Genomic DNA, 22,876 nt, shown 5'->3' with positions numbered 1-22,876 from the left:
GAATTTAAAATTCAGTGATGGTGATGGACCAAACCTCTGTAGAGTAAAAAAGTAGATGTTAGTTCCACATTTATTGAAAATATATTTCGGTCTGGGTTGACCCTCGTCAGTTCTAACGATATAATAACCATCAAAATCGATAAAAAAAAATTTAAAAAAATGTAAAAATCACAAGAGGATAAACAAACAAAAAGATTATTCAAAATAAAAATTTGGGCTGTCAAATGGACATAAGGGAAAAGAACTCAGATTATGAGATGGAAAAAAGATAATTTGCAAATATTCACTTTCACGTTTAAAATATCATTTTAATCTTATTTGTAATTTGTTGCTAAAACTCATCAGTCGTAAATTAAAATAAACATTCTTAAATAAAAAAGAATTTATTCAGTGACTAACGATTGAAAAAAAAAGATATTATAAGGGAAATTGTTTTGTTCAAGGCTAAAACACTATTAGTTTTAAATTTGATTTTCTGCAAATAATTTGTTAAATTCTGAAAAAGTCTCAAATCTTTTTTTTAAATTGATCACAGAAAACTTTAGAACTGGTGCAAGAATATTTGCGAATTTAACGTTTTTTTCTGACTTACATTACATTAGTTATTTAATTTCCTCAAACAAGCAAAAATCTGAATGAATTTAAAAATTATGAATAAAAAAGTTCTCAATTCTTTTTTTAAAATGTATCAAAGAAAACTTTAGAACCATGGGGGAAGGTTGGTTTAAGCATTGTACTTCCTTGTTTTCTGCATTTTTTGCTTTACCTCTTTAACCCTAAACAGGTGGGGGGGGGGTGCGTTTGGCACCCTCCCCCCCTGTATTTTTTTTGTTCTAGCACTTTCATTTTTGACACTATCACCCTGAAATTTTGCGACTTTTAATGAAGAGTAATTTAAAGGACTTTTGTAAAAAAAATATATCTTTCGATTGATAGGGTAGGGTACAGGGCGGAAAAAAGTCCTGTCTGTGAAGAAAAAAAATCTAAAATAGCCCATAACTTTTATGTGACTAAAGCTACAGATCTAATAACTATAATTTTAAAAAGCCCTTGAAAAATGCACGTAGAATCATGTGTCACACTTCAATATTTGTTCAAATCAAAAAATAATTTTTTTTCCCCTTTTTTACCCTTTTTTAGGCATTTTTTTCCCACCCTCCCTAGCACCCAAACTATTAAAGTTATCAGTCTAGTTTTTTTCTTTTTGAGCTGTCCATGAAAAATTTGGCTATGAACATGCATTTCAACCCTATACCTATTCTCTAAGGCCTTCTTCTAGGGGGAGGAGGGGTGCTATACGCTCCCCAAGCTATACATAGATTCAGACCTCCCAGCCATAATAGGGTTCAGGATAGAAACGATAACAGTGTCTCGATCTTTTACATAATTTTAAGCTCGAATTCAAACCAAGCTTTTGTATATATTTTCACTTTTTAAACACTCGCTTCTTTAATTCTATTTCTACCGCTCTTTACATCTACCTTCTGCAGCTAATGCTTTTATCCTTTTATCCTTATTTTCTCTAAACCCTAAGAGACTTAATATAATAAATTCTTGAGTTTATAGAAGATGTAAGTTTTCAGCTCTTCATAAATAATCTTTTTATCAGATCCCGCCAGCTTTAGAGATGGGAATAGGGATTTCGTAACACAAATGATACAATGTGTTATTTTTTTTCAATGAACAGAGAGAACAAGAAAGCTTTAGAATAGGAAGAAGATTTTAATAATAAAAAGTCCAATGAAGGTGAGACACAGCAATTGTGCAGTGTAAACAGGCTCCATAAAGTCAATAATGATAAAATATATAAAAGTACTGCTTTAATTTTGTATTCCTATATTCCACAGTTTTCTGAATATGTATTTGATTGGGTATTTTACAATAAAGGCAATCTAAAAACGCTGTTTTCTGTATTGATATACAAAGTTATTTATTTTCCTTCCAAAACTAGTTTTGCGATTGGCGATGCACGAAAAATTACATTTTTAAAAACTGGTCCATGCCTTGTTTTTAATTTCAATTTTACTTGAGATATTAAGAATTTCGTATAGATCTTAATTTTATTATATAAAACCAAAGTTGTTTTTTGTGAGCACAAAAAATGCCGCAGATTTTCCAATTTCTATATTAGTACATTTAAACGCCTGCCTCTAATACTTTATATTAAGAATAACGCCCATCTGTACCCTTTAATATATCTAATCCATCTTTAAATCTCTTTTTCCCTGAAGCTAAACTACATACTGCACTTACCATAACAATTATATATATAAATAAATATAAAGACTAGGCTTGTAGGGCGCTCCGCGCGCGTCAATCTTCTATTTCAATTGTGAACATTTTCTCTTTGTTAAACAAAAACAAAACAAAAGTTTCAAGGATTTAAAAAATAAATTTTCGTGGATTTTCAAAATTTTCTAAATTCGAATTTGTTACAGACAAACTTTTGAAAATCCTTCCCTGGGGTCACGTGAGGTCCCAAAAAAAATTGGGGCCTGATCGGTTTTACTGTTTTGACGTTTATTGAACACAAACAAACAGACGGACACCAAGACAAGCAAAGTATATAAATAGATGATAGGGGTTTTGAATTAAACATTAATCATTANGGGGTGGCACCACCAACGTTTTTTTGGATTGAGGCTGTTCTAAGTTGACTTTTCTAATTAACAGAAGCTCGTCACTTTAACATCTACTGTCCATGAGTAGTCGTGGTGTACTGCCTCAATGCATCAATTTACCTTTACCAGACTAAATCTATATTTAGACCCAATTTTCGTTAATAGATTTCTACATTTCACGTAAAATGTCCTGTCTATTAAACGTCTTGTCTATGAAATATACTGTCTATGAATTATAAATGTATATTATGAAATGTTCTATCCAGGAAATGTCCTTGTCAATCAAATATATTATAAAATATTCCAACACACTTTGTACCACATAATCAAATAAAATTCGTCGAAGTTTGAAAATTAGTGTCTAGCGGATGGTTTTAAACTTTTAACAGAGATTAGGTTAGAAAATGCAAATACGAAATCGAATAGTAGCGAGGATCCGGATTCTAGATATTTTGGATCCCTGGTTTCAAAAATCTGGAATTCAAGTATTTTGGATCCCTGGTTAATTCCGGATCCAAGTGGGATTGTATTGACCATGGTTCCAGATCCAATTGGTAAATTATTTACAAAAATATACAAATATAATTTAAAAATACACTACCCTCTGAACTTGTTCTTTAACAAATCAAGCAAAGACAATTGACAAATTTACGCTTTAACAAAATTGGTTGATGAATTGATTAATTGATTAAACGATAGATTGATTAATTGGTTTATTGTTTGGTCACCTTATTCATTGAGCAATTGATCAATTGACTTATTGAGTATTTTTGATTAGTTGATTGATTTGTTTATTAATTGATTACTTCAGTGATTGATTTATATGTCAATTGATATGATTGACTAAACAAAAGATTGAATCATTGTTTAATTAATTGATTGGTTGAATACTTAATTGATTAATTGATTGATTGATTGATTGATTGATTGATTGATTGTCCAGGTTGAGCATATGTCTTGGGTGTCTATATTTGCTATTGTTCCGCTGTGTTTATCATCTATTGGAATCCTTCTAACCCTGGGAACTATACTAGTTCTTCTAAAACACAAGGATACACCCATAGTTAGAGCTTCAGGTAAACATCCTCCCTCCCCCTCCCATCCTCTCCTCCCTCCCCCTCCCCTCCTTCCCCTCACCTACTTCCTTCTAACTATTTTTTAGCAATTTTACTTTTTTAAAATTTTTAGGTAACTTTCCAAGAATTAGGTCTAGACTTTCCAACAAAGAAAACCATCCACCAACCCCCCCCCCCTCAAAAAAAAATTGTTTGCATTGAAGGGTATAAATACGCCTCTTTATAGGTCGTGAGCTGAGTTATATTCTTCTGTCTGGAATCCTTCTCTGCTACATCAATACATTCTTTCTCATCTCTAAACCTGGACAAATCATCTGTACTTTACAAAGGTAATTATCTATACTTTACAATGGTAATCATCTGTACTTTACAAAGATAATCATTTGTACTTTACAAAGGTAATTATTTGTACTTTACAATGGTAATCATCTGTACTTTACAAAGGTTATCCTTTGTACTTTACAAAGGTAATGATCTGTACTTTACAAAGGTAATCATCTGTACTTTACAATAGTAATCATCTGTATTTTACAAAGGTAATCATTTGTACTTTACAAAGGTAATTATCTATAATTTACAATGGTAATCATCTGTACTTTACAAAGGTAAACATTTGTACTTTACAATATAATCATCTGTACTTTACAAAGGTTATCATCTGTACTTTACAAAGGTAATCATCTATACTTTACAAAGGTAATCATTTGTACTTTACAAAAGTAATCATCTGTACTTTACAATGGTAATCATCTGTACTTTACAAAGGTAATCATTTGTACTTTACAAAGGAAATCATCTGTACTCTACAAAGGTAATCATCTGTACTTTACAATGGTAATCATCAGTACTTTACAATGGTAATCATCTGTACTTTACAATGGTTATCATCTGTACTTTACAATGGTAATCATCTGTACTTTACAATGGTAATTATCTGTACTTTACAATGGTAATCATCTGTATTTTACAAAGGTAATCATCTGTACTTTACGAAGGTAATCATCTGTACTTTACAAAGGTAGATCATCTGTACCTTACAATAGTAATCATCTGTATTTTACAATGGTAATCATCAGTTGCCTGCTTTCTCTCTAGCATAACGGACCTACTATGCAGTCCCAGAATTGCAGCTGGGGAAGCGCTGTGTTTAGTTACGCATCTAGTATCCTACAGGGGAAGCAAGAATTGTACATAGATTAAAACAAAACTTCATCTTCAGCTTGGTTCACTGAAAGAGGAGTTTAACCCCTCGTGGGAATACAAGCCATGCACAACGATACCAGTTTTTTACTTGACCAGATGTGAGGACTGGACTGCCATTGAAGATACCTCTCAATAGAGCTTTCAGGGATCACAACTCCCCATTTTGCATATGGGGTGCAGTTATGGGTAAATTCCTTAATTCCCCTAACTGGGAAACAGTATAAAATGAAGGAACACAGGGAGAAATCCCCTATACCCTTCTTCCTACAAACCTCCTTATCTCTCTCCTACCTGCTCCACAACTCGATGTTAAAAGAACTATTTGGAAAGGCCTTAAAGTGTAAAAACAAGAAACAAGAAGCAAGAAGAAAAAATAAATTGAACAGAAAAAAGTGGAAGGGAAATCTCTTGACAGTAGAGATGGGTGCTTAAAGAAAGATAAACAAGAAAGAAGAGGAAAACTTTGAACAGGAAAAATTAGAAGGAGAATACACAGGATGCCCCCCTCACCCCTCTCCCCCTCCAAGAAAAGCTAGGAATGCAGGAGCTGACTAGACACAGTATCATGACTGAAGCAAAATTTAAATATAAACAAGGGGGAGAGTAACCTTGCCAATCTCAATATATAGAATACAGATACAGGGCTTCAAAAAATAGTTCTACCTCTGCAATTTGGCTAGCTGCAGAAAACATCCAAAAAATTCATTTATTTTTATTTTCAAAATTAGCCATAGTGTGATTGAAGGATGGACAAGGAATAGAAGATCAAGAAGAAAGGATTAAAAACAAGAAATATAGAAGTCTCAAAATGTTTCCATCTGATATCATATTAAAATTTAAAAATATTGTAAAATTTAATTAAAATAAATTATTAAAGTTAAAAAAATGGTAATCATCTGTACTTTACAAAGGTAATATTCTTCTGTTTTCAAAGGTAATGATTTGTACTTTACAAAGGTAGATATGATGTACTTTACAATGGTAAGCATCTGTGCTTTATAAAGCTTATCATCTGTGCTTTACAAAGCTTTCCGTCTGTACTTTACAAAGCTTATCACCTGTATTTTGCAAATCTTATCACCTGTACTTCACTAAGCTTAGCATCTGTACTTTGCAAAGCTTATCATCTGTACTTTACAAAGCTTATTATTTGTACTTTACAAAGCTTAGCATCTGTACTATTCAAAGCTTAGCATAAGTACTTTACAAAGTTTAGTGTCTGTACTTTACAAAGCTTATCATTTGTACTTTACAAAGCTTAGAATCTGTACTTTACAAAGCTTATCATTTGTACTTTACAAAGCTTGGCGTCTGTACTTTACAAAGCTTATCACTTGTGCTTCACTAAGCTTAGCATCTTACTTTGCAAAGCTTATCATCTGTACTTTACAAAGTTTAGCATTTGTACTTTACAAAGCTTATCATTTGTACTTTACAAAGCTTATCATCTGTACTTTACAAAGCTTATCATTTTTACTTTACAAAGTTTAGCGTCTGTACTTTACAAAGCTTAGCGTCCGTACTTAAACAAAGGTAATTCTTAGACGATTTTAACGAATCGCTCTTGACCTCCCTGAAAAAAAGTTTAAACCAACCCTAGTTAAGAATCAGTACCGGTAATGTCACATTGAATGAAAGGGAGCTGTAAAATTGTTAACAGTCCCTTTAGCTCTGGAAATGATGTGTTTTGTCGGATTTGACTTATATTTGGTAGGAAATATAAAAGAGGGAAGAAAGAAAAGAAAACTTATTTCTTCTGATTATCATAAAATTAACATGTATATTAAATGTACAATACAGATGCATATATATTTATAAATATTTATGTTTATATATATATCTATATATGAATATCTGCATAAATATTATTGAGAATGTAAACAGCTTGTTAACGTTGTATAGTGTAAACTAGCATAGTTCTAATATTGGAAAGAAATAACTGGCCAAAATTAAGATAAACAAGCATCATAGTTGGTAAAAAATTCATTCAATCACAAGAAAAGCTGGCCACGCAAAAAAATATCACAAATTGGTCCGAAATTATCATTGAAATTGAAATTAACCTATTTTTCAATAAAAAAAATCAATATTTCTGTCTAAAACAAGATCATGTCAATTATAAAAGATAAGTAAATTATTTGTAAACTGACAACAGACATAAAACATAAAAAAAATCAATATTTCTTTAGAAACTAAGATATCAGTTAAAACAAATAAGTAGAATAATATTTATTTACTTAAAAAGTTAAACTTGCCGAAAAAAAACACACAAAAAACGTAAAGAAATTCCAAACGACCCATTTCTTTGTATTTTGCAATTGTTATCATCCCCCCCCCCCTCCCGTCCTGTGTTACGAATTTCTATGTATCTATATATAAATTTGGCTTGTCTGTCTTTTTGTTTGTATCCAATAAACGCCAAAACGGCTGAACCGATCGGGCCCAAATTTCTTATGGGATCTCACGTGACCCCAGGGAAGGTTTATGAATGATCAAAATTTTAACATTTTGTGTTTAAAAGTTTTTATTTTTGTAAAATATTTTTAAATCTTGAAAATCCGCAAATCTTTTTCATAAAATCTGCGAAATTTTTATCTTTTTTTTACGTTATAATGAGAACATGTTCATAGCTGTGGGGCGGTAGTCCCATCTAGATGACTTCTAAACTGCCAATTACAATTACAATTACAAATGGAATTGCAGCATTCCTCTTGCACCCAAAGTTCTTTTGATCTCGTCCCCAAATGGAATCAAATTAATTTTTATTGTATTTGTATTACGGTCGGAAGGGCAAAGTGGGGGGGTAGAAAAAAAAAATAATAAAAAATAAAACCTTTTTTTAGATTTGGTGTAGGAACCGGTTTCTCTGTAGTATACGGAGCACTTCTCACCAAAACAAACAGAATATTTAGGATCTTCCAATCAGCTGCCCAGTCAGCTATCAGGTAGTAATATCAGCAACTCAATCTATCAGGTATTAATATTAGCTGCTCAATCAGCTATCAGGTAGTAATATCAGTTGCTCAATCTATCAGGTAGTAATATCAGTTGCTCAATCTATCAGGTAGTAATATCAGTTGCTCAATCTATCAGATAGTAATATCAGTTGCTCAACCAGCTTAGTTGATAATATAAGCTGCTTATTCAGCTATCAGGTAGTAACATCAGTTGATAAATCAGCTATCAGATATTAATATCAGGAATTAAATCAGCTGTTAGGTATTAATATCAGCTGCTCAATCAGCTATTGTAATATCAGATGCCCAATCAGCTATCAGGTAGTAATATCAGCTACTCAATCTTTCAGGTACTAATATCAGCTGCTCAATCAGCTATCAGGTAATAATATCAGCTGCTTAATCAGCTAAAAGCAATTAATATCAGCTTTTCAATCAGCTATAATCTAGAAATATCAGCTTTTCAATCAGCTATCATCTAGAAATATCAGCAGCCCAATCTATTAGGTACTAATATCAGCTGCTAAATCAGGTATCATGGTACTAATATCAGTTGCTAAGACCATTAATATCAGCTGCTCAATCAGCTATCAGGTAGCAATAAACGCTGTATAATATGCTACAGAAAAGAAAGATGCATAGCAAAACCGTGGACAAATTGGAAAAATGGCGCTAATATTCCGAGATATTCAATACAGGTTCCCCTGCAGTGTTGGTTTATCATTCTCTTTGAAGTTTGTGGAAGTATTATTTCTGTTTGTCATGGTCTAAGATTTAAAAAGAGAAATATTTCAAGTTCTTCGAGTTAATAAACTGGATTCCAGCAAGAGGTGTCAGAAGGAGGGAGGAGGGTTTACAAACAAACTTTTGACAACTTAGTCCGAGAATATTAAATAGTACTTGGAACTTGTTTTTGCTGTGTTATAAACTAACAAACTCCCTCTCTCTACTACCCCCTCTTGTGTATCTATGCTGTTTAAAAGCTTGATATAAATCAAAATTGAAATAGTAAGTCAACTTCATTGTATTGATATAATCGCCTACCACCGTATTTTCTTTAAAGTTAGAACGGAATCTCAATACAGCCCCCCCCCCCCGAAATAACCGGCCATTTAAGGGTTATTATAAGTAATGAACCAAAAAAGTTTTTTCCCAGTGGAGACCCGGGGGATTTTTATTCAATGCAGATTGCAGAATACGTAAATCCACTCAATCCCCCACCGTTAAAATGTGTAAAGGTAATTTGCACTGTAAATTATGTTTTACAATGTAATGCATAGAAAGTTTCAAGGTATAAAAAGATTTTTTTCTTTCGCTAGTTTTTCTTGTTTAACAACTCTTAACACTACAGGGTTTCTCACATAGGATGAAATCTAACTGACGATTTAAAAACGAATTTTTTTTACAGATTCGTTTGTTACCTCCAATACGTTTGTTACCTTCAACATGTTTGTCACCACCAACATGTTTGTTACCTTTGTGTGTTAGCTGCAACATGTTTGTTACCTTCAACATGTTTGTTACCTCCAACATGTGTGTTAGCTGCAACAAAACGAATTATTTTTTAATTGATATATTGATATATAGCGTTGAAGTAAAAAGTAGCTTTTAAATGGTTTGGGACAAATCTAACATGATATGATCAAACACGAGACCACAACCAAAATTTGTATTTGATTCTTACATCATTTTTTTCAGACCATCGTTGATATCACCGTACTCTCAGGTAGATTTTTAAGGTTTTTTATAAAAAAAAACATATTATGTCTCAAGTCATGTAGTGGATAATTCTTAATTGGCATTTTTTCGACATTATAACAAGATTGAACCTATAAGAAAAGTAGAATCAGTAAAAATTGTCAAGAATTACATAATTTGTAATGATGTCGACTGAACATAGTTTACGAATTGCATCATTGCATGTGGGGTTCATTTAGCAAGAAACACTTTAAAAAGAATAATCAGCATAAAAAATGCAGGTCTTCATCACGTTGTGTCTAGTATCAGTTCAATTCTGCGCTACAGTCGTGTGGTGTTTCATTCATCATCCAGGTATTCATTTATTCATTCATTCCCCCATTCATCCTTTCATCCTCCACCTATTCTTTAATTCATCCATTCATCTTTTCATTTAAACTTTAATCCTGTAACATTCATTTATTCATTATTTTGTCCAATGGAAGTGAAACAAACAGTTTACTTTGATGTATTATTTTTATAACGGTTTATTCACAATAGTACGTAAATACATTTATTAATGGTGCAGTTTAAATGTTTTATTTATAGTTTTACAAAAAATATGCAAAATTTTGCAAAAATAGGCGACTTTTATCATTACTCATTGAACAACATATTTATCATTTCATTTATTCACCATCAAATCCTGCAACATAAAAACTATTCATTCTTATATTTAATAGTTCTTGTAAAATCAGAACTTTCTGTGCAGGCTCCAATGGGACATCAAAATATTTCAAATGTTTCTTAAATCATAACTAATATTAATTTAGATCAGATTGATTTACAAAATATTCATTTGCAATGGAAAATAAATTTCTGCCAAGAACTGTGTTTAGATCATTTTAACAATAGGATCACAAGAAACTAGTTTTATTAAAACAATAATAAAGTAAACACCTTGCATTTAATCACCTTGACTGTATGTATTGTACAGGAGTACTGTACGACTACCCGAGACGTGATCAAGTAATCTTGAAGTGTAATATCAACGATTCATCTTTTGTTATATCACAGGTAGATATACGCTGGGTTACACTAAGCATAATAATTTTCTAGACAACGCACATGATATTGGATAAATGCATGATAATAAAAACACAGTAAGAAGACTCTTCATCTTCTAAACGATAATGATACCTCTATTGTATACAAAACTAGCCAGTGTGCACCCATGGGATCTCAGAAATAGCCAGGGTCACGCATAAATTTCACTATTGACGGGGATTATTAATTTGGCGTACTGTTCAGTTTTTCTCACATAGTCTGTATATGTACAGTCATAACCAGAAAACTCTGTTATAGGAAGACGACTTTAAGACTCAAGTTTTAACTTTAAAAAGTCCTATGAGCTTGGGACACTGCAATTGCAAAGTAAAACAGACACATTTCACTTAATTAGTGATTTAATAAGTGTAAAACGTTTTGCATTGTAACAGCCAAAAATGCACAAAAATAAATTACTATAAAGTCGTCGTCTTCCTATTTCAGAGTTTTCTGGTTATCACTGTACTGTATTTTTACACCTTTATCTATCAGGTCCAAAGTCGTCCTGGTATTTGAAATTAACCGGAGTTTTTAATATTATATCGTCATATTTAAAGATTCTTAGGGCGTCATTGAAGTCTTATTCTTTGTTGTTAGTCCTGTACTTTAAATGTATCATTTACTCTCAGACAAATTAGAATCAATGGAAATTTGTCTGAGAGTAAATGACATTCCTTTTTAAAGAGGGGATTCAATAATAAACCCGAGGGCTTGCGGATTTTTTTATGCCTTTGTAGATTTTCAAAGTATCTTTCAATGAAAATATCCCGGCGGGATTATATGAAAATTGTTGCATACCAAAAAACCAGCTTTTTATAAAGGAATGAAAATTGCAACATGAATTGAAAAACTGGGCTAGAATTGGAAAATGTTCAATGAAACTTTACATTAAAGATATTTTGTTCATTAAAAGTCAATTAAAAACTTAGATTAGTTTGATGGAGAGAATACCTTTGAGGTCAATTATGGGATAGATTTAAACATGGAGGCTTTTAAAACTTGAAAAACTTTAAAATTTAAAAAATGTAAATTTTTTACCAAGCTGAGCTGCTCTAAATTTAATTTTAATCTCAAGTATGAGAAAAGCAAGGGATTGAGTATTCGACACAATCCCAATATTTTTTTCATTTTAATCCCTAATCTGTGTCTCTAATCCCCCCAAAAACCGGTTTTAATTGAGCGCCGGCTAAAATCTTGAAAAATTGTATACGGTTTTATGGAAGCAACCATATTTGAGCCCGGCTCAAATTCTTTAAATACGGCCTCTGATTATGTAACTATATGATTCTTTAAACCTTGATTATTTAATCTCAGAGAATTCATAATTTGAAAAATCTAAGATTATACGACATTGGGTTGCAAAGATTAAGGGATTAGAAAATTTTAATATTTATTAGAAAAAAAATGATGTTTGTTCTTCTCGAAACCTATTCAATAAGAAGAGTTATGATTTGAATTTTGCTTGCAATTTACATTAGTAGTCGTGTACACGTCAAAGAAAACTTTGTATATTTTTTAAAAATCGAAATTTTTAAACTGATTTTTATCAAATTGTTAAGCCTTAAAATTTATGAAGTTTGTCAAGATTCCGAATTTTAAAATAAAATCTAAAATATCTGACAAAAAGCATTTTTAAAAGCAAATAAAAATGCACCTTAAATTAGAAAAACTCTTTTCTATATTTACAAAATATAGTTTATTCAAGTCAATATATTTGTTTTATCTATAGATCTTTCAAAACAAACAAACCAACCAGATATCGAAACTTGTTTTGTTTATCTTGAACGTTTGTTCTCGATATCCTATGTGGGCACTTTAAGATTGATAATTAGTGCTTGATCCTGAAATCAAAGTTAGAAGTGCAGGGCATAACCACTATGAGATATCGAAGAGGAAATAAAATAAGTCGTAAGTCTGCTTAAGATGAAGATCAATTAGTAATCCCGGAGATTAAAAACACAAAAGTGCTTCAGACTAATCAAATATTTAGTTTATGTTTGTTTATAATTCAAAAGTTGGATTCTCACGCAATAGAATTAATAAATAAAATCGAGCTCACCGAGGGGAGGAAGGACAGCCACATCAATTTTTCGTCCAAGCCACATTCTCCTCATTTTCTCGTCCGAGCCACCTCGGAATCCTCGTCCTTCGAATATTTTGTGTTTAAAAGTTTCCAGTGCTTGAAGATAAAACTTTTTTTTTTTAAATCGGGCCACGTTAGGGCAAAAAATGGGATGGACTAAAGTATTGCATTGGATCTTCAAACCCATGAGAATGATGTCAAACTTTATTTAGGTAAAACTTAAATCTCTTCTGCCTCCGTAATGGCTATCCTTCACTTGATAAAAATGAATAGCAAAATATTTAGCACACCCCAGCCTAGCATTTTCCCCATGGTACCACCCTTAAAAGTTCTATGGTTTTCAATATAGGTACCAAAAAAGATTGCAGTTCTTTTGGAATTATTTGCGGCATTCTACACCAGGAGTATCTGAAAATGCGCGTAAAAAAAGTGAACATTTATAACGACATTAAACTTGAAATCTTTAATTCAATTGAAACTTTTTTTCGATTTACAAAAATTTGATATAATTCCTTCAATGTTGAAAGGATGATGATTTTGATGTGGCTCAGACGAGAAAATGAGGGGAATGTGGCTCGAAAAAAATTTTTTGTGGTTGGCTTTCCTCCCCTCGCTCACCCCACTCTAAAAGTTTCATGATCCGAGCGGGTACTATGCGTACTGTATATGCATTCAGTCGTGCCGTCCAGTCTGGACTACCCAGTGTAAAGTCGACCGAACACGTTTAACGCAACAAACGTAGCCTGGCAAGGTCAAAGTTCTTTAATAACATAAGCAGTCCGGACCCCCCCCCCCCCTGTAAGTGTTAGCGTGCAAGGTTGCTTCATTATTATTTTTATATCTATTTACAGCGAGAACTAGAAAATTGTGGAATAAGAAGACGACATTATTTAAGTGTATTTAGATTTTGTTTATTTAATCACTTATTAAGTGAAATGGGTCTATTTACACTGACTAATTGCTGTGTCTTATGTTCATTGGACTGTTTAAAGTCATAACTTGAGTCTTAAATTCGTCTTCCTATTCCAGGGGGTTCTAGGTATTACTTGCCTAAAATTTCTAATAAACGAAATATAAATATATGTGAACGAATTAAATATATTAAAAAAATACAATTTTTAAGAACGTAAACGTCGTGCTCACCTCTATATATAGAAGAATTTAGATTCAGAAATACATTCCTATTCTATTCTGGAAAACTTTAAAATAGAACAAATCAAATTATAGAGTTAATTGAATAGATTAATAAAAAATCCAAATTCCGATAGTTTAAACAAATATTTAAATGCCAACTTAAAGGGACTGTACTCTTGATTAAAGGTTGGGAGCCCAATCAGAATATAGGGATCCCAATCAAAATATAGGGAGCACAATCAGAATATAGGGAGCCCAATCAGAATATAGGGAGCACAATCAGAATATAGGGAGCCCAATCAGAATATAGGGAGCCCTATCAGAATATAGGGAGCCCAATCAGAATATGGGGAGCCCAATCAGAATATAGGGAGCCCAATCAGAATAAAGGGAGCCCAATCAAAATATAGGGAGCCCAATCAAAATATATGGAGCCCAATCAGAATAAAAGGAGCCCAATCAGAATAAAGGGAGCCCAATCAGAAAATATGGTTTGTAAAGAAAAATATATTACAATTTCCCTAATTGGTTAAAAGGTTCCTGCAAAGCGAAACTCATTTTAGGATTAAAAGAACTGAATTGAGCTTAATTTGTACCAAGCCAAAGATTGATTCCTAGCTGTAGTTTTACGAAATTGTTTGTAGCAAAAACTTTTGTGTTTTCTATTTGATTTTCCCGCATTTTCAGTTTGGAAAGTTTTGCTTAGAATTTTGTGAGAAAACATGTGATACCTACTTAATTTAATGAAATGAAAAACACAATAAAAATAAACCTAAGAAATTTAATTTAAGACTAAAAAGTTAAAAGCTAACTTGTAAGCTAATTCCTTAATTCCTTTGTGTGCCAAATCAATTGTGTATAAAGTGTAGTATCAAATGTAGAAGTTTTATAAAAGTTATTTTCAGTTCTCTAAATTCAAAGTTCAGAAGGTAAAGAAACAATGAATCCCCTTAAACTACATTTGAAAAATCAAGTTTTACCAGAATCTTAAATCTACTTGGACTGAATTTAATGAATTGAAGAGATGGCTGAACTACCTGACTCAAAATATTTAATCTTGAATCGATGAATCAAGGTTTGAACTGCGGCGGAAGGTAGTTCAGTGAACTAACTAAATTCATTAAATTAGGTTCCTGAGTCCTATTTGAACTGCGTCTAAGCGCGATTCAAACATAAGACATGGTTCAAATTGTAATAAGTGTGTTGAGATTTCAGCCGGGGCTTAATTGGAGCGATACGGTTCAAATTGTTAAAATTCAGCCACGAATTAGGTAAAATGAAATGAGTACATGTAAACTGCACAATTACTGTGTTTTATGTTGATTGGACTTGAATCTAACAGTCGTCCTTCTACTTCATGATTCTTCCAGAAGTTTTTACTGATTGTTGTTTAGGTGTACAACATGCTGCTGATCAGTGTATGTACAGTGTACGCAATCAAGACAAGGAAGGTTCCAGAAAACTTCAATGAGGCCAAGTTTATTGGGTTCACGATGTACACAACATGCGTCATATGGCTGGCCTTCGTGGCACTGTACTTCGGGACAGGAAACTCATACGAGGTTGGTTTTCAACAAAACTAAAATTCTGATATTTTATCCAATGCACAAATGTAGATCCAAGAAACTAAACACTCCCTACAAACTCTTTTTGTCTAATATTAATTCTATATCTTTGCACCTTGACGGTGTAAACCTATGCAATTTTGAACTTGAGCTTTTTAGATCTGGCAGATTTTAAATCAAATGCTTACGACATTAGGCCGCAAATATGAAAGGATAAGAAGATATGTTTGTGGCGAGCGTTTAGTTCCTTTGAAACTATCCTGTTTGAACTACCGTCGTTTGAACTATTGTTCCTTGAACTATTAACATAATAGATCAACCTTAAAAATAGTGCAAATGAACATAAAAATAGTTCAAACGAACCATAAAAATTGTTCAAATGAAATAATCAAAAACATTAAATTAGTTCAAATGAACAAAAAAATTGTTCAAATGAACATAAAAAATGTTTTTCAAAAGATTCAAATAGATTCAGGAGTCTAAATGAATTATGGTTTACAGGAGTTCAACACATTTTTAGACTATTTTTTGGTTCTTTTGAACTATTTTTATGTTAATTTGAACTATTTTTATGTTCATTTGAACTAATAGCCGCAGCGGCCTCGGCCCCCTGGCCTGTCCTAGCCGCATTGCTTGGCCCAGACACTGTCATATCCTATGCCAACCCTTAGTAATAAACTAGCCGCAGCGCTCGGCCCTCTAGCCTGTCCTAGCCTCAGCGCTCGGCCCAGAAATTGTCTTAACCTAACCAAACCCATAATTAATACACACTTTTGAACTATATTATGGTTTATTTGAACTATGTTTGAGTTTGTGTTCATTGGAAATATTTTTTTGTAATTGTTTAAACAATATCTTTAATTGTATGGCCTAACTTCATGAAATTATAACAAAATTTCAAAAACTAAATTATAGAAAAATAGTTCAAATGAGCAAGTAATGTGTTGATTTTAACTACAGGGTATGACGTCATGTCAGTAGTTGTTTATTTGGTTGCATAATAGAAATATGCTTCTCAAACGCTTTTCCTAAAGAGGAGTTATGATTAAAAACATGTTATAAGAAGTCTTTCTAACAATTTTGATTATATTTAGATACAGATAACTACTCTCTGTGTGTCTATAAGTCTAAGGTGAAAAAAATCTACTTTTTCAACCAAAAGTTCTGGATCCAATTCCCCCTAATCTATCCTTCTTTTCTAGAAATTGTTTACTCTAATTTAGATACCTAATATGTCAGCGAAAAATAATCTTTTTGAATTGAAAATCTCTTTAGATCAATCTGATTTTTTACTGAATTTAAACTTAAAATCAAATCAAATCAAAGAATATGCAACTGCTTTACACTCGCTGTACATAATATCATTAGACTGCAGAACGTATTATGTGTCCTATGGTGCGAGGACTTACCTCATATGTTTATGTACATTGTACATGCAGCATACTGTTCCAAAGTCAGATTCATTTAAATATAACGGACTTTTAGTTGTAAAGTAAACATACAGACTATAGACAACAAAACATACAGACTAAGACAGCAAAACATACAGACTATAGACAGCAAAACATACAGACTATAGACAGCAAAACATACAGACAATAGACAGCAAAACATACAGATTATAGACAGCAAAACATACAGACTATAGACAACAAAACATATAAACTATAGACAGCAAAACATACAGACTATATACAGCAAAACATACAGACTATAGACAGCAAAACATGCAGACTATAGACAGCAAAACATACAGATTATATACAGCAAAACATACAGAGTATAGACAGCAAAACATACAGACTTTATACAGCAAAACATACAGACTATATATAGCAAAACATACAGACTATAGACAGCAAACTTACAGACTATAGACAGCAAAACATACAGATTATAGACAGCAAAACTGGAACGTACATCAAACGAACCATCCCCAGCTAGACAGATTCATGTCACCATCGATGTACAGTGATATACAAAATTTGCACGGTGGTAGGCGATAGTATGAATATCAAGAAGACGATTTTGTGATCCAAGTTCTCATTGTTAACAAGCTTTTTGCAAATTACAAGTTTATAAGTAATTTAAGAGAAGCTTTTTCCATTTGTTTGTGTAGCAATGCTGTTTAATTCTTAATATAAATTAAAATAAAAATCAAAAGTCGTCTTCATTGCATTGGTATAATCGCTTACCTCCGAATTTTCTGTATGTATATGTATATTATTGTATTGCAGTGGATATGTATCCCTGATATGCCTGTACAGCCCAAAGCTGTACATAATACTTCTGCATCCAGAGAAGAATGTACGACGACTCACGATGAACACGACGACCAATAATAGGTAAAACACGCATATGATAGGCCGGTTAATGTAAAAAGTCTGGCCGCGCCATCAAAGTTGAAACCGAGCCGGCATAGGATAGGGTCAGACCGGTTCTTGCCACGTGTCACTAAGGCCGGTACAAGGGGTCGGTCTGGTTCGAATTTAAATTGGCCCTTGTCCATCGTGAGCAGCAATTGTTGCAAAATAAGCGATTTTTTGTTGACTTTTTTGCAGCCACCCAACTTTTGCTGCCAAATGAGCGATGTTTTATTCGAAATTTATATGAAAAACTAGCACTCTGAAAATATTTCCTTTTTGAACATTCCTTTACTTCAGTTTTGGTTTTAAAACTTTTCTTCATTAATTAAGAAAGATGTTTTTGCCATATCTTTGATGTAGAAAAGCTCTAATCCCACTCTTTCCATAATTAACTCTGCCTACTTTAAACACGTAAAATCAATATGTATTTTTTATTTAAAATAAGGATAAGAATTGAGTTTTTGCCAAAAATCCTTCTATCTTTGCGACCTACGTTTTGTTAGATAAAATAATCAAATTTGAAATATCAAGGGTTTAAACAATCAAATTAAACAGTTAGAGGAATTATAAAATCTGAGTTTTGGCTTAGCCTCAATTCCTTTGTTAATAATACGATAAAATTTATCTTGGAAAAATATGTCCTATAATAATTTTATGGATTGATTTATCAAAAAAAGATATCAAATGCATTTCGATGTAATCTGCTTGTTCATGTTTTTTTAATATTATGCTTGCTGAAGGGCTAGGCGTTGCCTGTGAAATCCTTTTTTTTAAATAAATCAAATTTTCTTCAGCCTTTGTCACCTCCAGGCTACCCATGAGTGTCCACACAAAATGTCAGCCCATTCGGTCCAGCCGTTTGGCCGCGGCCAGAGGGAACATATTTACGAAAGTCTTATTTTTCCTTTATATTAAACACTTTCTCATTTAGAAATGCTGGACAGGGGTTTCCTTACCAGGAGAAAATGAACGTGCACAAGAAGAATTCAGGTCATTAAAGGGACTGATTCCGTTTTTCGGAATATAAATGAACGATTTTGTGTCTTCTCGACCAGCCTTAAATACTGGGGATCTGGCAAAAATGTAATTTTCACATCAAAACATTGGAATTTAGAATAAAAAAAAATTTAATATTATTTTTTTCTTTAATTTTTTATTGACTCTTTTTCCCCACGGGAGCTTTGGGGGTAGAGTCTCTCAAGTACTTCAAATTGCTTGGAGACGGAGTAGGAAGTTAAAAAAAATATTGAACATTTTTTTTACAAATTTGTTATGATTTTTCATCATATAGACTTTTTTATAATTTTTATAACATGTTATTACATGGGAGTATGACATGTTATTACAGGGGAGCATAACATGTTATTAAAGGGTTGTATAACTTGTTATGACATGGGAATATAAAATTTTATTACATGGGAATATAACATGTTATTACAGGGGAATATAACATGTTATTACAGGGGAGTATAACTTGTTATTACAGGGGAGCATAACATTTTTATTCAAGGGTTGTATAACTTGTTATTACATGGGAACATAAAATGTTATTACATGGGAGTATAACATGTTATTACAGGGGAATATAACATGGTATTACAGGGGAATATAAAATGTTATTACATGGGAGTATAACTTGTTATTACATGGGAATATAAAATGGTATTACATGGGAATATAAAATGTTATTACATGGGAGTATAACATGTTATTACATGGGAATATAAAATGTTATTACATGGAAGTATAACATGTTATTACATGGGAGTATAACATGTTATTACAGGGGAATATAACATGTTATTACATGGAAGTCTAACATGTTATTACAGGGAAGTATAACATGTTATTACATGGAAGTTTAACATGTTATTACATGGGAGTATAACATGTTATTACATGGAAGTATAACATGTTATTACATGGAAGTATAACATGTTATTACATGGAAGTATAACATGTTATTACATGGAAGTATAACATGTTATTACATGGAAGTATAACATGTTATTACATGGAAGTATAACATGTTATTACATGGAAGTATAACATGTTATTACATGGAAGTATAACATGTTATTACATGGAAGTATAACATGTTATTACATGGAAGTATAACATGTTATTACATGGAAGTATAACATGTTATTACATGGAAGTATAACATGTTATTACATGGAAGTATAACATGTTATTACATGGAAGTATAACATGTTATTACATGGAAGTATAACATGTTATTACATGGAAGTATAACATGTTATTGCAGGGGAGTATAACATGTTATCAGCGAAGCCCCACCAACCCATCAGCGCAAACTGCTCACTCAAGAAAAACATCTGTGAGAATGAAAACAATCATACAAAAAAGATGTCGACAGTTACATTTTGTCCTCGCAATGGAGGTTAGTATTTTAGTTTAAAATTAATAAAAATAATAATTGTTTTCTTCCTTTTTTGTTATTTTCTACAGAAGTCGGAATTTTTGTGTTGTGAATAAGCATTGATTTACTTAAAGGTACTGTCAGCGTAATTTCAAGTGACCCTTCATGCAAACATGGCACTGTCCGATTCACAAAACGGTATCCTTGGAACCTTTACCTGATCAATAATGTGGCAGCTAAAATATTGTCATTTTACTAGGTTTAAGAGTGTTTAACTTTTATAATTCCAATATGTTTTCCTGGGGCAGAAATGCAACAAGTCACTGTAGTAGAGAATCTACAATTGAATTTAATCAGTTTTAAACACCAATATATAATTCATACTTTAGGGTACCGTTGTGAATCGGGCATTGCCATTTGTGCATTTCATTTGTTCAAAATTAACCATACAGTCCCAATTTAAATTGAAAAGTGTCCACAATGTCAAGATTAGTAATCCTTTACACAAAAGTTCCATGCTCAAAAAGTTCCATACTCTAAGGACAACTCTTAATATTGTGGCATGCTAGATTCACAACGCTATCATTTGAGTAATGGTATTAATTGAGTGAAAATGAGGAAAATATCGTCTTTAAAAGTGTTAAATTCTAAAAAATGCCCTCAATGTGTCGTCAGCATGAATCCACTGCACTTACTTTATTATTAATATAGATACCACTGTAATCCCTTTAAAAAGAAACTTTAAAAACATCTGACTGAACTGAAAGCAGCTTTACAATCAATTTAATGGTATTTAGAATAAACTTTGTAAAGTTTTAATATGCAACATTTTTTCCAAACAATCAAAATGTCAGCACTCAGCATGGCAGTGGAAATTTTGCTTGAATTAAAATGTGTTTAGATAAGAATAATTACAAAATTGGATTGACATTTCTAAAACTTACAGACAGCTAGGGTTACCCATGCGACCAAAACTCTAGTGCCGCAATGTTAAGGTTAAAAACAGTCTTCCGTTTTTGTAAAAGTTAACGATTTTCCAGAGAAATTAGACAGTTTGCTGTTTACTGAATGACTTTGTGACCTCGTAGCTCTTTGATTTTGTTTGCTGTGGTATGAGAAGAAAAACAAGTTTTTTCGGTTTAATAAAAAACCTTTAAAGCATTAAATTATTAAATTATTTGACTCGTAAAGTCGTCTCTGAAGTATCATTCTTAGGTAATTAAACACATGTATTTATTGTAGGCGGTGTGGTAGAAACTGCAATAGTGACGGTTAACTCGAAACCAGGTACATATTACAGTACAGTACAGTACAGTACAGTACAGTACAGTACAGTACAGTACAGTACAGTACAGTACAGTACAGTACAGTACAGTACAGCACAGCACAGCACAGCACAGTACAGTACAGCACAGTACAGTACAGTACAGTACAGTACAAATAGTAATGTGCAGTACAGATATTTATGTACGTACAGTACAGAGCATTCATACAGACAATTTCAAATATTTCTAAATATTTCTATGCATTACCACAAATTGTAAAGGTTATGTTAATTCTTGAAAATTGTACGAAATTTGACAATTTGATATTTAATAAATATTCTAGACATTGTGGAAGAGGTACTAGAGTCTATTCAACAGGAAAACAAGTAATATTTTAATATTATCTCGGAGAACCCAGCTTTGCCCAGGGTACTAATAGTTACTCCCGCCGTTTTACTTAGGATTGTTGCTATTTTTCCAAAGAGAATAGAATATATAGTAGAGGGGAATTTACTAGAAAAAAATGTAAAACGGCCATTTTATATTACATATATACATATACATATATATATATATATATATATGTGTGTGTGTGTGTTCTATTCTCTTTGTATTTTTCCCTGAAAGCAAACCAAGCTAAGAACATTTCCGTGGTTCTCCCAAGTTCCCCAATCTCAATTTAAGACAAATTGTCAAAGGAGTTCATGAGTTATGATCAATTAAACAAACAGAGATTTCCACTTTATTTATATATAGATTAACTCGGAAACCATGCTTTGCCCGGAAACAAATATTATAGTCAACTCACTTAACTTATACCCGTGCAGTTCTGAGTTCCTCTATCAAAATTTGAGATAATATGCATTTGCACAAAACTGTATAGACTATAGATGCATCTCTTATCCTCATGTGCTTTTCACGAATACATTAAACATTAATCTTTTGCAATATCATCTAAGAGGCGATTTTTTCTCTCTTTACCCTGAAACCCTGTCTAAAAATGAAATTTGATATCTTCAAAATTGACTAGACCCATTCACATTCACAAACCTGGTTTTTGACAAAAACGTATGCAGCTGAAAGGTAATGGCAAGGCTAGGTATCAAAACTTATTATCATGATTGTTTACATCGAAAAGTACAAATGGGAAATTTATCTTTATTGTTCTAATTTATAAATAAAGAATTAAAGAATTCTATTGACCATCCCCCCCTCCGCCCGTCCCCTTGCTTCCCAATATGTTTGAAAATGCAGTGTTAGTAAAATCTGTGAACCGAATACAAGACTGCAGTCATTCAATTAACTTCAAGAGTAACTGGAAATGGACAGATTGGGGGCAGGAGGTTGCTTTCTGGGCTCAGCCCCTCCCTCCCTCCTGGAAAGATTGTTGTTTCGATTTACGGAGAAAACCAGGGAAAGTTTGAGACTCTCCCCCCCCC

The 22,876-nt window shown here is 32.4% G+C and overlaps 1 protein-coding gene across 1 annotated transcript in view; it reads left to right on the top strand.

The window, feature by feature from the left end:
* The window catches only part of LOC111708836 (metabotropic glutamate receptor), a gene marked incomplete at its 3' end in the record, with an annotated part of 55,476 nt that overhangs the window by 31,645 nt on the left and 955 nt on the right, over positions 1-22,876 (top strand). Inside the window, exons 16-28 of the mRNA XM_023482336.1 lie at positions 3,565-3,697; positions 3,924-4,026; positions 7,744-7,845; positions 9,556-9,583; positions 9,837-9,909; positions 10,532-10,611; positions 15,253-15,420; positions 16,518-16,555; positions 17,661-17,768; positions 18,721-18,779; positions 20,059-20,193; positions 21,415-21,459; positions 21,781-21,823. Of these exons, the coding sequence (XP_023338104.1) occupies positions 3,565-3,697; positions 3,924-4,026; positions 7,744-7,845; positions 9,556-9,583; positions 9,837-9,909; positions 10,532-10,611; positions 15,253-15,420; positions 16,518-16,555; positions 17,661-17,768; positions 18,721-18,779; positions 20,059-20,193; positions 21,415-21,459; positions 21,781-21,823 (1,115 nt within the window). The remainder of the gene's footprint in view (positions 1-3,564; positions 3,698-3,923; positions 4,027-7,743; positions 7,846-9,555; positions 9,584-9,836; positions 9,910-10,531; positions 10,612-15,252; positions 15,421-16,517; positions 16,556-17,660; positions 17,769-18,720; positions 18,780-20,058; positions 20,194-21,414; positions 21,460-21,780; positions 21,824-22,876) is intronic.

This window comes from Eurytemora carolleeae, unplaced genomic scaffold, assembly GCF_000591075.1.
Source record: "Eurytemora carolleeae unplaced genomic scaffold, Eaff_2.0 scaffold910, whole genome shotgun sequence".
In the NCBI taxonomy this organism is placed as follows: domain Eukaryota; kingdom Metazoa; phylum Arthropoda; class Copepoda; order Calanoida; family Temoridae; genus Eurytemora; species Eurytemora carolleeae.
The sequence above is the reverse complement of the archived record's forward strand: the minus strand, read 5'-3'. Positions and strand labels throughout refer to the sequence as shown.